The sequence below is a fragment of the Aythya fuligula genome, chromosome Z, assembly GCF_009819795.1.
Source record: "Aythya fuligula isolate bAytFul2 chromosome Z, bAytFul2.pri, whole genome shotgun sequence".
Taxonomy (NCBI): domain Eukaryota; kingdom Metazoa; phylum Chordata; class Aves; order Anseriformes; family Anatidae; genus Aythya; species Aythya fuligula.
Window position 1 is genome coordinate 56,081,259 of NC_045593.1, and position 17,015 is coordinate 56,098,273.

General features: G+C 44.8%; 1 protein-coding gene across 3 annotated transcripts; it reads right to left on the bottom strand.

Moving 5' to 3' along the window:
* Positions 1 to 570: 570 nt before the first annotated feature.
* CLTA (clathrin light chain A) lies at positions 571 to 13,871 on the bottom strand. Of its 3 annotated transcripts, XM_032205800.1 has the most exons (7): positions 13,611 to 13,871; positions 7,915 to 7,952; positions 5,935 to 6,052; positions 4,780 to 4,891; positions 3,334 to 3,387; positions 2,057 to 2,092; positions 571 to 1,008 (listed from the first exon to the last, which is right to left on the bottom strand). In XM_032205800.1, the coding sequence occupies exons 1-7, from the start codon at positions 13,831 to 13,833 to the stop codon at positions 837 to 839; spliced, it is 753 nt and encodes a 250-aa protein (XP_032061691.1). In that variant the 5' UTR covers positions 13,834 to 13,871; the 3' UTR covers positions 571 to 836. The 3 variants fall into 3 exon arrangements, with proteins under 3 accessions (XP_032061691.1, XP_032061692.1, XP_032061693.1); XM_032205801.1 differs by lacking the exon at positions 2,057 to 2,092 and having other exon boundaries at positions 13,611 to 13,870; XM_032205802.1 differs by lacking the exons at positions 2,057 to 2,092; positions 3,334 to 3,387 and having other exon boundaries at positions 13,611 to 13,870.
* Positions 13,872 to 17,015: the final 3,144 nt, after the last annotated feature.

A 17,015-nucleotide genomic window follows, 5' to 3' on the forward strand; every position in this document is an offset into this window, starting at 1 on the left:
TGCCAACACACAACTTCATGACAACCACAGAGCACAGCATTGCCTCTCTCCTTGACAGCTCAGCTTAGACAGCCTCCACGCAGCAGAGCTTTGCATATGGAACCAGTGTTGAATACTTACTCAGTGAAATGGGCAGTCTAACAAGCAGACGTGTCAGAAGCTTTAACTGTTCAGTGCCCTGTACTGCATTTCTAGCCCAAGATCTACGTCTGGAGTGAACCACTTAGAAGACTACCCAGAACTGCTTACCTGCAGAAGGTAGTGTCCTCAGTTCCACTAGAAGAGAAATAAGCTCCTTACCAAGCCTGCTGCTCCAGTTTCCCAAAGCTCCTGTCTTGTGTAATAAATTGGATAAGGAAGCAGTTTTAACTAAAGCTCTCAGGAGCTTTAAGAACACTCAGAGACAAGCAGGACATCCTCTAAGAAACCAGGAGGAGTGGCTGCTGGCTAGTCATTCACCAGCACAGTAAAATCCCCATCAATTAAGAGATATGTTTGCTCACACACAATTTAAAGACTCCCCGTGGAAAAGGTGCAGGACAACTTCTAAATTCATCCAAAGTCAACACATTTTGCAGTTTAACAGATCTTTAATATCAGTACTTTTGGAAGTGACATCTCAGTGCAAACAGCACAGAGGCTACAGTTCTGGAGGTCCTCCCAGACACAAAAGAAACATGAGGAAGAACATGCAATCAAACAAAGATCAGCTCTAGATACATCATGAGGTTTGGTCCAAAAAAAAACATTGAAACAATTAACCCAATTACTGCAAACACAGCTTCTCTGAGTAAGGTTAAGATATTGCATTTGTAGTGTTTCCATTGTGCTTTCCTTCAGCGAACCAGCGGAGCCTGCTTGAGTGAGATGAGGACTGAACGCATGCGGGACACGTCTTTAGCCTGCTTACTAGACTTGGGATTAAAGTCACAGAGCTGAGCCACGCGTTCCCACTCAGTGCCCGGAAATACATCTTCTGCATCGTTCACAAAGGCTTCTTCAGCTGCCCTGAAAGCAACGCAATGCACTTCGTGTTAATGCCCAGCATAAGGCACTCCTTCCCTCTTACAGGATGCAGTTTCTTTCACTGTGTTTTGTAAGAAATGTGACCTGACAGCTGCTTGTGAACATTATGGCTATTTAAGCTCCCACTGCCCCAACCCTGGAGATGGAAGTAGGTTGCAATAGTATGCTGTGCACAAGCAGTGCAGAGGATTGCTGTGTAAAATGTTGGAATACAGGTGTTTGGTTTTAAGAGTAGTTATCGAGTCTTTGCCTACAGGAGTCACCACACAAACTGCCAGGAAGCAAGGTACTCCTATGTAGGCATTTTACATGTATTTATGAAGAAATGCCCAAGTCTCAACTATTGAAGCCTCTGCCACTTGATGGCTTGCTTTGGACACTTGCCAACTAGAAATTTACAGTTCCCTGCAAGCATGTCTTACAACAGATTCCATTTGAGGATTTAGATCAGCCCCAAGGCCTCCAGGCCATCAAAAAACTATCTGCTGATGATTCCCAGTGCTGTCGTGAAACAGCATGAATCAAAAGGAATTTAAGTCACAAATCCCACGCCTCTGGGTGCTGTAGTCTAAAGCAAATCTCGGCAGAGAGGGTGACTCATCTGGAGTCAGCTAACAGGATAAACACATTTTGTCTGCTCCCTCTCACCCGAAGGATACTCTAAGGAGGCTTTTTGCAACACGGACAGGTTAGTGACAGTGCCTCCCCAGCAGTATCCTTTTGGTTTTTCTATGCTGCCAACAGCGTTGCTTCAACACATGTGTAACACTCCAGCATCCAGTTTAGGTGATCTGTGGGGCCCTGGTGGCTGCCTGAGTGCAAGAGCAGTAAGCATCGAGAGATCAAACCAAATCCATCTACTCCAACAAGCGGTACAGAGAAAGCAGTGAGGATGACTCTCCCATGAGGGTTCAGCACTGTTCACAGGGATGGTAAGGTTACAGACACCACCGAAGACAAGGGTCACTACAACACCGCTACTTTATGTGACATGACACTTTTAAGGGGCAGTGAAGATTTGTTACTTAACTGTTCTAGGCTGTAGCAAGGATGATTTATGTTTGTGCTTAAAGGTGAAGAGAAGAAAAGAAACAAGGAGAGAAAGTTTAAGTCAGATATAGAAAATGAGAATGAGTTTAATGCAGATGGTCAGCTGGCTCAACATGCACTAGTAGCTCGGCCTACATTCAGGAAACATGCTGCCAATTTTATTCTGCAGCACTTGCACTGCGCATTTGCAATGGCTACAGGAAAATAAGTGTTTTATTAGAAGGTCTAAGTCAACTCCAGAAGACTTCAGAACAAAGTCAAACACCACCTGTAAATCCATCATTTCACAAGTCTTGCTTTACATCCATCTACAATTAGGTAATAAGTTCCACACGGGACCTTCAATATAAATGCACTCAAGGCCACACCATGGCTCACCAGTACACCTTCTAAAGGTGTCACCTTAGAATCTGTGACATGGCCATCTTTCAATTCAAGTCTACAAATTAAGGGAAGAAATTAAAAGACATGAACAAGCCAATGAACATTGCAATCCTTCCACCCTGCAGAAACTCGCATACTCATTGGGGCTTGAAAGTCATGGCTGTATTCTCACTGGTCATTAGTCTGGCAACAGGTCTACAAATAAGTGCTCATAAATGTTCTGCCAGCAGCTAATGCTGATTTTCCAATACCATCTTCTTGTCCTTCTCATCTGTTCTAACAGCACCCTAAGTTCTACAGGCACCTTTTCTACCCTGATTTATGGCAGCTGAGTCCTTCCCATCTTCTCTGGTTTGCAGAGCATTACATGCAAGGCTTGCTTGAATATTTTTCTGATTATATAGGCAAATGGCACAGACCAGGAGCACAATGCCTACTACACAGAATGCAGAGTTAAACATTGTACTTCACTGTGGTAGCAAGTGGTAGCTAAATACAGCACCCACATGAGGCTACATGTGACATTAACCCATACATACAAAGCATCGTGCTAAGCAGCGTTCATTGGCCTATAAAGCCAGTGAACTGTAAAGTACTGCACCTTACAGACTACTGAACTCACTAGCAAAATGCTGGTGGTACGTTTACTGCATGACTTAATTTAAAGGTGCTGGATGTTGTACAGATTCCCACAGGAAAACTGACTCTGACCTGCAGCATTAAGTGCTGTGTGAAAGTAAAGGCTGTTCATGTGTTCTATCTTCTACTGGCCTGAGATATTCAGCAGAAGTCACACTTGGTCATTCAGCACCATGTCTGATCCTCCTCATTACCTAGTTACTAGCAAACAGAATTAGTAGTTAAGCAACATACACATAACCAATCACATCAGCGAAGGGTTGTTTGTAGAAAGCTTCATCTGCCACCCTAGGTAGCAAGTAGTCCAACAGGCAGGCAAGCAGGCAGGAGAAAAGAGATAAGGATGAGAAGTACAGAACACAGCTGAAGGCAGTTTTTAAAAAGTGCATTAATCTCATATTGCCTAGACCTCACTCTCACAGGGAGGCCACTTCTACCACCTAGAATGTACCAGTAAGGCCACTGATTCACAGGGGCAGCATAAAAGCTCTATGTCCTAGGAAACTGGGACCAGCTAGCCTAGGGCTAGCCCCAGTGTTAGCATTAAACTACCTCCAGTGGACAGAGACTAATTAGGGAGGTCTCACCAGGCTGATGAGAATGCCAAACACCCCCAGAGAAGCACTGTGCTTCCATGATCGCAGCTCTTGTTAGATGGGCCTTTCTCCTGAATGCACACCCTGAGCTCAAACTGCATCAAGATAAAGCTATGGGGATATCATGAGATCTTGCCACTGCTTGTACAAGTGGCAATCCTGTTTTCTCTTCAACCTATCAGAATAACTGTACCTCAGGGAATGAAAGCATCAAATCCATAATTTTGTAGGATACATAGGCCTCCTTTCTTCCTTTAGGAAGTCTAGTAGTCCTAGGTAAACTAGGACTACTTCTGACAAGCCTGCTGGCGATTTAGATAGGAAAAATGGCATTTCAAAACACAGTTCAGCCTGATGACTGTGGGTTCCCAATGTATAAAGTAGCCCTGATGATTACCTGGACAAAATGACACTGGCAGCCCTAAGTCTGAAGTGAAGATCTAAGTCAGAACTATCATATTTACCTTTATGTAGACAGAAGTCAAAATTCTGCAAGGAGCTTCTAAGGAACTGTAAGAATTGACTAGACTGCAGCTAAGCCATTAGTTTCTGCTCCACAATACATAACAAAACAATTCAAGCCTTAAATGTAATAATTTAAATAGTCATCATTTAGTTCTTCACTAGCAGTACTGTGTATTTCTCAAACACTTCCACATGAAACAGTCTGAGGTTTTAAGATATCTAATGGAACAAGTGGCAGCAGAGTAACTAGAAGGCCACTTCTGTGTTTTTGAGAGGTTGCAAGTAAGATTGCTAGTTGCGTGGTAGTCACTGAAGACCTGTGCAGCCAGGTACATGCAAATAAGGAGGCAGATTGATAAAGTCTGGCCAAGTTCAAACATTTTGTCTTAAGGACATAAATAATTTTGCTTCACTATCTTAACACTTTCACTTACTATTCTTGGATACAGAATCTAGACTTTAAGATAGCTTAGAGAAGAGTCTAACACCGGACACCCATCTCTTAATTAGAGAGGTAACTAAAGTGGGATGAAGGATTAGTGCTAGACATTCTAACTTCTCTCCCCACCCAATTACTTTCACAGTAGCATAGGTCTTCAAATGGCTGGAGAAATCTTACCTGTTGCTGGCTTTTGTTTTCTGGAGCTTTTCATCTTGCCTGGCATACCACTCCTCCAACTCCTTTATTGCTTTCTCTTTCCATTCTGCTTCCTGCTTTCGTGAGTTAGCATCTAAAGATTTAAGAATTGATCTGTCAGGCACATTTGTTCCACTTAGATCTTGCGGACATTTCAGCTGATCGTTCAGAGCGCACCCTAATGCAGAGTGTTGCTTGATCCATTCAAATAAGGGTTAGAAGGTTTCTGATTTAGGCCATGATAAGTCCAATGCCCTCAGAATTCGGAGGGTTAGCTAAACAGAATGCCTGTGTTGCAGACAGCCTACTTCAGCTTAGGCTAACAATCCATAGACTAATTCAGATTCAGTTAAGTCTGCAAACTGTTCAGAAACACTTTGCTATAGTAGTACTAGAACAAAGCTCAGAGTAAAGCCTCTGCATTAGACAAAATGAGGGAGCATGACACTCAGCTTGCTTTTACACCCAGCCCATTTGTTCAGGACAAACTCATCTGCTGTAACCAGTACAGAAGAGAAACAACAGGCTCAGCTCTATCTGGAATCACGTTGTATACAAAGTTTTCCTAACAGTTTCAAGGCAGTGTCTCCTCCCAACCCGAACTGGAAAGCACACCAATTTGGAGGCTCTTAAAAACTGTCCACAGGTAGGTGTCACTTAATTTGATAGCGTGGTTTAGTTACAAGTCCATTACTTAAGTTAGCTATTAGGTTAAAGCTACATAACAGATGGCCTCCGTGACAAAATTCTTCTCCCTTGCTCAAAGAGCAATCTTCTCCCTTGCAAAAAGAAAAACAAGTGCTGATGGTTGTTGCATTAACTCACTGTTTTCTGCTGATAAAAGCTGTTTGTTTTCTGTTACAGGACTGAAGAACAGCTTACTGGTAAGTAAAGGGCAAGCCACTTGAACATTCTTGGATCAAGGTTCAGCGATCCACTTGCTTGCTGGATCCCACCTACACCAGTATTAACAGTCTCCTTACCAGAAGGCTCATCCCCCAAGCTTCCTGCTCAAGCTCAAGAGGCAAGTTATGCTCTGAAGAGCTAGAAACCCCAGTTTGAGAAGTTCACCTGCTGGAGAAATTGCCACTTCTGAGTCACCAGCAAGAACACTACTGCAACAAACACCCTCCTTACCAAGCTGCTCCAGGCGCTCCTTTTGCTCCTCTCTCCACTTACGAATGCTCTCTGGCTCTGACTGCAGTCGATCTACTTGTGATATGGCAGCATAGCAGTCTGTTGGACCGTTACTCTCCTTAAAGGGAAGAAATAATCACATCATTTACTCATTACAGCTGAATTTTTCAGGTAATTGCCTGCAAGCTACATAAAAAGTAGACACCACCTGAACTGAGCACATGACATTCATCTTACACTATACCACATCTTCACCATTACAATGAAAGTTTCCTTGCCACAAGTTACAGCAGGATTGATGCAAATTAATATAGGGCTGCCTCTGGGAATTTAGGATCAAACAAATTCAAGTTGACGAGGAGTTCAAACTGTGCCAGAGCTCTATGCCTGAAGAAAGCAGAAGACAGTGCCTAGTGCCTCAGCATGCAGTTGCAGGCCTACAGATCCTGCAGCTCATTTCACCTTAAATACCTGCTACAACAGTAATTTTTCAATTTTTATTGGTTTTGTGTACAGGAGTTTAAAATGTCCTCTGTAACTTGCATTTGTCTGCCTCAGAAAAATGTATAAACCTTAAAGGACATAGGCTTTTAATATCAAAGGAATTACAGAATTTGTATTGTTGTAAGCAGCTTTTTAAAACAGGACGCAGTTTAACACTTAAGCAACAAAACAGTGCAAGTACTAGCATACTTTTCACCATACAATAGTTCAAAGACTTGCAATGAATACTGTTATTAATGCACGAGACTTCCAAAACTAATGAATACGGTGCTTTTTGCTGCAGAGCATACTCCAGCAGTTTTTACTGGTTCACTCTACTCTGAACAGATGAAATACCACTGCTAATAGTACCAGATTGCAGTTCATGGCAGGTGTGGCTACATCCTGCCTTCTTTGGGTCTCTTATAGTCCTCAAAATGAAGGAATATTGCAAAGATAATGAGGAAGGTTGGTACAACAGCACCAGGTTTCACACTGAATTCAAAACAAAATAAATTGGCCAGTCACAGGGATAAATGAGTTACAGGTGGCTGAAATAAGTTACATACAGCCCATTCAGTCTATTCTTCCACATTAAGAGGAGGCTCCATCAAATAAAGCAGTCAATTGATTAGAACTATTAGAACTGCAAATAATCAAAATACTTCATCTACCTTTTACCATGTAATGAGGCACAGAGGAACAAAAAGAAGCAGTTTTCCTACCAATCTCACAGCAACAGTGGGGACAAAAATATTAGTAGCAGTGAAAGTAGCTTATGTCTCCAGAAGTCTGTGTTCACTTAAAAGTCTATGGAAAAATAGCTCATACGCTGTGTCCTTTCCAAGCATTCAATTAAGCAGCACTATCCAAGCAACTCCCACAGCAGGAAGCAACCATGCTTTAGCCAAACTTGTCTTAAATTCAGCTACAATGCAGCAATTGCCTTAACATGCCCTGTTTTTCCCTGACACTGATAAATCAAGCATCTCCTTTTGTTTACCATGCGTAACATGCTTTCATAATACGAAAGAGCTATCTAGCCAGCAGTTCAGTTTCATGCAACTTTATGTCACTAAGAAATGTGCAGTGTTTTCAATCAGTTCCTTGTAAGACCAGGGCTGATAGATAACCAAGATATATGAGCTATCCTTAAAAAATAAGCAATTTAGAAATCTCTGCTTTAAAGTAGTCAGAACATGCTTTGTTCAGTTTATTAGCCAGTGGCAAGTCAATGTTAAGCCATCCTACAGCATGTCAACTTGCTCAGAGTGGTTCACACATAAAGCAGCTGTCCATTTTGATTTAAGTTGACTGCAAGCTCAGAGGAGAGCACAATATGGGCATAACATGAGATGAGCTATCAGAATAGAAGCTCCTCTTCAGACATGAGGTACAAGCAAATTAGATAAGGGCAATGGGAAGCATGAGCCTAGACTGAGGTAAAATCCTTACAGCAGAACAGCACATTCAAAATAAAGACTAATTCTACCTTACCTGATAGACATCTCCATTAATCACTCCATCAACTGCACCTGTAAAGAAATAACTGTAGTTTAGCCACTTGAGAAAAACAATACCACTGGATTTATTGACTACTGTAACTTGTAGGGAAAGCTATACTGCAGTATCCAATGTGGGAGTTACATAAATGCTTGTCACTTGATACCTCACAGGGTCATTTCCTTATCTCTGCACTTTTACTCCTCTTCCAGAGGGGCACAAGGGACAGCGAGCCATCATCCTTTGAAACCAACAATACAAAGTCAGCTCTTCACCACAGGATCACACCACAAGCCACATGAAGAGCAGAACTGGCATTACTGAACAGCTGCTACTGGGAACATCCACAAATTATTCCCACTTTCTCTCCTGTCTTCGAAAATGAGTACTAGACAACTGTTCAGTAGCTAAGCAGCATGACCTACTCATCCATCAACCTGGAAAACTAACAATCCAGTATGGCAACACTTTGTAAATATTAGCATCATTTGGATACTTCCTGATTCCCAATTAATTCAGAAGTTATAGCTAACATTCCTACCAAAAAACAACTCAGCTATCTTTTGCTATCATGTTTTATAGCTCTCTACTTCAGCTGCAGCGTTATTCCTTCCAAAGTGACATTGGCAGTGCAGCCTTAGGAACTTGACCAGCTGCAATCTTTGCCAGGGAAGCTCAGAATTTCATCTTGAAACAAAGATGTGAGAACACCAATTTTGAGACAAACATTTGAGTTTATGAAACCATTTAAATCACCAGACTATGCAAAAGGCACTAAGATTTTCAGTAACTGCTACGTCTCAGCAAGGCACCTTTCTGGAATACTGGTACATTACACCTGTCTGTGTAAAATAAGTCATGTCACTAACAGCTTCGCCTCACACACGATACCCAGCACACGCTGACTTGGGCAGTGTCAGCTGCAAGTAACAACGCTGCTGAATAGGTCTAGGATGACTACAGCCCACAAAGGAAATACACTGACACTCCACACCACTTAAACATGCCACAGCTGTTCACCTTTTTCTGCTGAGCTGGAATTAGAGCTAAGCCAGGGTCCGTAACTCGTTCCGACAGGAGTAGCTTGGCTCAGCCAGCTGCCCACTCTGCCTGACCTGGGAGGAGCAGAGAGCAGCTCACCCCTTCAGACAGTCACTCTGCAGGCAGAATTTTGTTGCCACGACACCCAAAACAGGTTAGCCTTTAACTAGAGGTGGTTCTCCTCTCCAGCAGGAAGGCAGCTGCTCCATGAGGCGTACTCCATGGGGAGCACAGACTCACCAGCTAGGCAAGTGGGTTTAGTCTTGAAGATTTTTCAAAGAATCATGATAATACAAGTAGGTCTTGTTACCCTAACAAAGAGAAAGCATTCATCAATGTCTTTAGCACTCAGGCTGGTAGACCACGTAGGTGAAAGGAAACACATTCTTGCTGAGAGCTGCAGCTGAGGAACAGATGTTTGTCTCAGGACTGCTTTCTTCTGCTTGGAAACAGCTGCTAATTGGTGCTGCAGAAAGTGCTTTCAGAGAGTACACGAGTCAGAAGCATTAAAAATACTAAAACTTCCCATCTGTTTTAAGCTCCCTAGAACTTGTGATTAAGATGCCGAGTCAGCATGCTGACTGCGCATACTGCCAGCTGAAGATGAAATGGTTCTGTATCAACATCCTATCACATGCCAAGACAAGCACACTAACTGGAACAGAACCAATGGTCAAATATTCTCTTTTCAGCTCTCCAGTCTCAGTGTTCAGTCTGAATTACTTCATCTCAGTAAGCAAAGCTAGATACATACCAGACTTCTGTTCGTACAAGTATGGTTTTTTTGTACCAGGCTTCCTCCAGACAAAGCCTAAATACCACTATCACTATCATGCTTTCATCAACCATGAACAATGAGTTCTCTACTGGCTTCAGAGTCCATCCAACCCCAACACAGTACTGCATCTTAAAGCTCATGAAGTTAACATCACACTTTTAAAAAAAAAGTTAGGAATAAGTATCCCAGTGTTTGCTACTGGACTCAAGATAAGCAGAGAACATGTCCAAGCCTCTGTGGTTCTGCAAGGTGCTGACAACAGGGTAACCAACTTCCCAGATAGCTATTTCCCAGACGTTTTCAGAGTCTGGGCTGGTGGTGAGAGCTTCAGCCATATCAGCAATCTGCAGAGACAGAAGACAAACAGCAGCCAAGCTTGCCAGACATACAGCTAGCATCAGTGCCCTCCACATGTCCTACAGCTTACTGAAGAAAGGTCTGGGTAGCCTGAAGATAAACACACCGTTTTTGTCCCTTTAGGTCTACAAGTCAACAAGCAGCGAAATTGCCAGATTAAGCTTCTAGCTGAAAGGAACAGCCAAGGAAGTTGATGCAACTTAACAGGGCAGACCAAACAGTTGACCCTGGATTTGGATACAAGTTATTCCTTCGGCATTGAGCTCTTTCTGGTAGAACTACGCAAGAGCTACAGACCAGTTCCAAGACCAAAGCACAGGTTTAGCCAACAGCTAGCTGACATGCTCCTCCTTTCATATTAACTTAATACTGAATGCGGACAGTAACCAAGCGGCTGTAATGGCCATCAGCTACTGCAAGGAATTGCTTTTAAGTAATACTACACTCTGTCTGGTATAAAACCGTTTGCTTAGCCTTATTGACTAGCCTCCCTGAGTTTTATTGATGATGCAATAGATGTGTGCTACCAGAAGTGTCAGAGGCAGGACTGTGCAGAGCTATAACCTGTAACAAGTCCAAGCAGCTCCTACCTCATGGATTAGCCCCTCCTGAAGTCCTTGTATTTGGCTACACTTTGGGCAATGTCCTGCATGCAGAAAAAATCAACTTCAATATGACTATACTTATAAAAGTAGTACTTACAAGCTACTTTTGACATCCCTTTTAGACACTGAGTATTCTGCTTCTTCACTGCTACTTCAAGTGAGCTCGCAGCCATAGTTAAAACCGAGGAACATAGCTTCCCTTTCACCTATCTCTCATCCATAAGAGTATAAAAACATTCTAAGAAGTGGTTGCTTTGGTTTTGTTGTTGGATTTAAAGTTGGTGATGCAAGAAACTGAGGAAAAAAATACGTTTTCTATCTCACACACAGGCTTGAGAAATAGATAAAGACAAATGGGTCAGGAAGAGGGCTTATTTCCTTGTTAGTTCTAGGCTGCTGTCACAGCGAAAATAATTAGTCATTTCCAATATATTCAATAGGCTGATCCTAGATCACACTTAGAGGCAGTAATGCTGCACACCTCTACATGCAGTAACTATGTGCCAAACTTCCCAGTAGGCACAGCATTCCCTTATAAAAGGCAAAATAGATTTTTCTACCATGAAATTCACAAGCACATACTATAACCACAAAATTGCAAATACAAGTAATATAGATACCTCTCCAAATACATTATACCTTTCTCAATGCTATCTTACAGCATCTTGAAGCCTGAAGACGGTGATTGCAGAACGAAATCTACAGCACTGACTGTTGAAACTGTTAAGAAGTATCAACAGTCACCAACTCATTTGGTCTGTGGTGCTAAATAGAGAAAGGAGGAAACAATTCTTTCCCTGATGATATTTTCAAGCAAATTCATATTCAGTCCCTGAGAGAATATTAAATGTTATGAGCTCTTATGGTTTATGGACAAACCACCAAATGCAATTAAGTTCCTTAATTCCTAGAGAGGAATATGAGCCTCTCCCAGAGGTGGAGAGGCATCATCCATTCAAGTTCACATAAAAGTGACAGAGCTTAAAACTGAAGCTGTTTGAGACTAGGCAGCCTACGTCAAACTTGAGTAATGTTTTCATTATCGTTAACACACAAAAACACTTGCCTTTGAATGCTCTTCTCAGTAAGAAACTACCTGACAAGCTGTCATGGGATCTTTACACTGACACACAGGGTCCAAAAGGCGGACACTTCAACCCAAACACATCCACTCCTGATGAAAGGACCCTGCAAGTGAACTGCTGTAACTGATTTATCACGGAGAAGGGGATCCCACAAGAGACCAAGATACTAATACCTAGACAACAGCTTTATATTGCTTTATTTATACAGAATATCTTGTCTTCTGAAGTGGTGATTATGCTTCCTCTTTCAAGGGAAAACGAGATTTATTTCCACGCGCCCAGGAAGCTTGAACAGAACAGCTACTTACGTAATAAATGGTCAAATAGGACAGGCCAGCAGTCCAGCCCTGACCACAGCACTATGAAGTGGTGCTCTGTGAGACCAGGTGAGCTTGGCAACATTCTGCCATTTCCCCCATACTCACTCAGTATTCAATATAACTACAATTAACAGGACTATACACTAAAACCTGTTTGCAGGGGCACAAGTTCCTGGAGTTCACCACTGTCCTTGTGAATGTTTTTGTTCTGTTCTTTTTTTAACAGGCTGCAGTGTAAACACATTGTCGTGTGAGATAGCACATCCCTCAGAAGTACATTACATGGAGTTGTGACTGCTTCTCAATAGTTGAAGTTAAGATCTAGTTAAGGTCTTCAAACTCCACCTGAGGGTTGCCTCAGCTACAGCTCTTGCCCCGGTATCAATAAGAAAGTTTATCCAGCAGCAGATCCATATGTCAGGAGTTCAAGAAGGTTAAAAAAAGTAAATCCACAAATCCCTGACCACAGTGCTTAAGGACTTACTTAAGGACTTATAATAAAATCAAAAAGGAAATTGCATTTACTTAACTTAATTACAAAATTGTTTAATAAACTAGCATGGACTAGAGCTGTCTGATGTTTGTTAGGATGCTGACTGGATCACAAGAAATCCCAAAGACAAATGCCAACATAAGTCATTAATTCATACGTTCCCATGGCTGAACAAGCACATTTTGCATTGCTGCAATCTGCACTTTTTTTTTTTAACCGGTAGAGTACAAGCTCCAACAATGAACAAATGAAGGTTGTGTTAAAAAGAAGACCACCAAAGGTTCAGAAGCACAATCTGCTATGCCTATGTAACAGGCCAGAGGACAAACACAATCCCAAGACATGTTAAGCAGCAAGACGACATACTGATCACACCTAGACTTTGCAGGTCAAGTTATTATATCCATTATGATTTTTTTTTTCCTACAAGTTCTCCAATAGCAGTTTTGCTTCTTCAAACACAGCTTAACTACTTTCACATTTCAACCCGATCTGGAAGCATTTAGCGAGCTGACTTTTTGAGAATAAATCACACTGCACGAGCCACACTGCATGCGTTTGGGGAAGGTGGTGGGGCTAGATGGCTCTAGCAGCTGGCAGAGGCCAGCATCCAACAACTTCCCTTAAAGCACTCAGTCCTCACAGAGCTGTTTTTATATTCTGGCGTCTGTTTTGAATGTAAAGGGTAGGTAAGGCCTTTACGAGGGGGGAAAAAAGTGGGGTGTGAGGTGTATGAAAGGGGGAGTAAAAGTGGGGTGTGAGGTGTGTGAAAGGGGGAGCCGTGCGATGTTTCTGCCCTATCCAGAAGGGAGCCAAGCTGCACCTACCAGCCCAGGACAGTTTCCTGACGACCCCCCTCGCACCCCACCGCTCGGGGAGGGCCCCCCCGCCCCAAACCCTGCGACCCAACCTCCTCCCGAGGCCCGCAGCGCCCCCCCAGGGGCAGGCCGCGCCGCCGGGTACGAAGGTCGCGGCGGGGCCCCCGCGGCCGGCCCTGAGGCGGCGCCGTACCGGCTGCGAGCCCGTCGGCGGCCTGCAGGGAGGGCGGCACCTCGCCGCTCTCCAGGATGCCGTAGCCCTCGTCGCTCTCGATGCCCGCGATCTCGTTCTCCTGCTGCGCCAGGAAGGCGGCGGCCGGGTCCTCCTCGGCGCCGTCCAGCAGCGCGCCGTGGCCGTTGCCGCTGCCGTTCCCGGCCGCCTGCGCGCCCAGCGCCTCCGCCTCCGACGACGACATGGCTGCGGCGGCGGCGGCGGCAGCGGCAGCGGCGGCAATGGGCTTCCGGCACCGCGCCCTGGCCACAAAGCGGCGCGGAAGGGGCGGGGCCTCCGCCGCCGCCAATGGGAGGGCGGCACCGCCCCGGGGAGGGGCCAATGGGCGGCGAGGCAGGGGGCGGGGCCGGCCCTTGGCGGCCGTTAACGGCCGCCACCGCGGGGGGGGAGCGCTGAGGGGCGCGGCCGTTGGCGCTGGGCTGCCCCTGAGGGGGGGGGATCCCGGTGTCCCATTGGGATCGCTGCGCCTTTTGCGCTGTTTTACAATGTTTTTGCACCATCAAAAGTGTTATTTTTGTTCCTGCTGCCTTAACCCCGCAGGGGCAGGCGGGGCGCGTTGGTTTCTGAAGGCAGCTGGCACGGGCGCAGAGCCCGCAGGAGCGCCCTTTGTGATTCCTGTGTCACGCTGGGGAGAGTCCAGCAGGGGAGCAACTAAACGAAAAGACCCAACAACCACCAGACTACACAACACCTCCCGTACAGAGCAGCTTCTCCCCGTTCTGTGCACTGGGATGAGACATAAGTCTCATTCCCAAACCGACCGTGCTCTGTTTCACAAGATGTTTCCAAGCACTTAACCAAAATAAGGGACTCCAGTTACATACTTCCAGCACTTGAAGGGAATGGTTTCGACAGCGTGACGGGATCCCCATTGACTCTTCCAGAACAGTTTCGATTTCAGAAATTCAAGATTTGGTAGAACAGAGCTCTCCAGCACAGAAAATGTGAAATTGCAAGCGCTTTCAGCTGCCCGTTAACCCGTTCAGCATGCAGATGAGACAGGCAGCGTCCAGCTGACACCTGGGCAGGAAGCGCCTCTCAGGGAGCCTCTCCAGCTGCAGCCTCCCTGCTGGGAGCTGGTGGTGCCCATGAGAAGGGCAGGGCACACACACGCTGCCTGGCCTCTGCTCCAAGTCCATGGAAATCAATGAAAAGACTCCCTCGACCTGCTGGTGGCTCGCAACCACCACGCTACAGACAGGAGTTTGAAAAAAATATTTTTTTTTTTTTTCCATTTAAATTAACCTAATCTTTTACAACTAGACTCCTGTGTCTGAAAGGTGACAGCTACTTTGCTTGCTGCACCTCCACAAGTCACAGGAGCCGAGGAGAACGGGCCAGAGAGGCAGATGGAGCTGAGAGCACCTGCCTGCCTCACAGCACATGAGGCGTACTCCATGGGGAGCATTGGCTCGCCAGCCAGGCGAGCAGGCCTGAAGTGTCTCACCTTTACTTCATATGCACACTGACAGACGTGTTGTCACCTTCTACAAGGCCCCCACAACCAGTGCATGGTATTCAGGAAGAACCCAAATAAGTAGAGTGTAGAGGACAGAGGTTGTCCAGTGCCTAAGGGAAGCTCAGAGCTGTACAAAGATGAACTGTACAGAGAGAGGGACAGACTGTTGAAGCAGAAAAGTCTTATGACAACAGGCAGGGCAGGAGTGGTATAGAAGCCATCTTTGCAGTGATGGGCACAAGATGCTTGAAATGATACAACTGACAGATGTAAAACCATGAAACTGAAGTCTGAGGAACATGAGATTATGAGACCTTGTTTTAAGTGGAATGACTGAGGCTAAACAGCCCAGAGAATAGAATGCAATGTAGAGGTTTTTGTAAGGAACAAGACATTAGGAGTTGCTTTTTTGTATCAAAAGAAGTGGCAGATGAATCACAGAATTGTTTAGCTTCAAAGGGACCTCCTGAGGTTGTCTACTCTGACATGCCTGTTCAAGCAGCATCACCAGGAACTCCATGTTCAGGACTGTGTCCAATTGTGGTTTCAGTAGTTCCCCAGATGGAGAATGCAGCCTTTCTGGGAATCTCTTTGATTGTTCAACCATCTTCACAGTAAGAAAGTGTCTTCTTGTGTTCAGATTGAATGCTCTTATATTTTTATGTTTATTTGTGCCTGTTGGCTCCTGTCCTGTCAGCAGGCTCTAGGGAGAAGATCCTGGATGTCCCTTCTCCCTGCAGCCTCATCAGGCTGTCACACACATTGGTAAGATCTCCCTGAACCATCGCTTCTCCAGGCTAAACTGTCCCAGCTCTCACTGGGGCAGGACCGAGGCCCCCAGGCTAAGCTGATGCTGCTGGGCTCCTGGACTCTGACACTAATTAGTATTTCTAAGTTTATTCTCAATTTTTTTTTTTTTTGCATGTCACAAAGGCTTTCTGCACCAGATACCTTTCAAACACTGCTCTGACAACAGATTTCTTCATTGCTCCCCTGTGCCTCTCCTTTGCACCTTTCACAGGAGTGTGGAGGATTTTTTAAGTAATAATTTACTTTTACACACCTCTCAGCAAGAAGAGAGAGAACTACTCCTCCCCTCCCTGTCCTCAATTTACAGAGAGTACATTCACACACACAGGGCAGAACTAAAATACAATGAGATGAGGGTAGAAAGTGTCTGTTTATTCCCAATGCCTATTTAGAGATGTCAAAGACTGGTATTTTATGATCATTGTGTAGTTCAGCACACTTCTATTGATTTGTAGCTGCACAAAATCAGCACTTGGGTGGACTAAATCATAATGCCTCAAATCGCGCAGACACAAAGTGAGGAATTCAAATTTGAAACCTTCTGTGAAAAGCTTAAATTAGTAACTTGCACAGCATCACCCAGCGAATCTTCAGCAAAGGCTGTGGGAATCATCACTGACTCAACGTAGTGTTGTGGTTTAACCCAGCCAGCAGCTAAATACCACACAGCCGTTCGCTCACGCTCCCTGCTCCCTCGCTGGGATGGGGGAGAGAAATGGGAAAGTGAAGCCCGTGAGTTGAGATAAAGACAGTTTATTAAGACAGGAAAATAATAATAGCAATAATAATAATAACAGTAATGATGATAATAGTACTACTACTAATAATGGGTACGAAACGAGTGATGCACAATGCAATTGCTCACCACCCGCTGACCGATGCCCCACCAATACCAAAGCAGCCGACCCCCCCCACCCTGGCTAGCCACCCCTATATATTGCTCAGCATGACCCCATACGGTACGGAATACCCCTTTGGCCAGTTTGGGTCACCTGTCCTGGGTCTGTCCCCTCCCAGCTCTTACTGCACCCCCAGCCTGCCCGCTGGCAGGACAGAGCGAGAAGCTGAAACGTCCTTGGCTTGGTGTAAGCACTGCT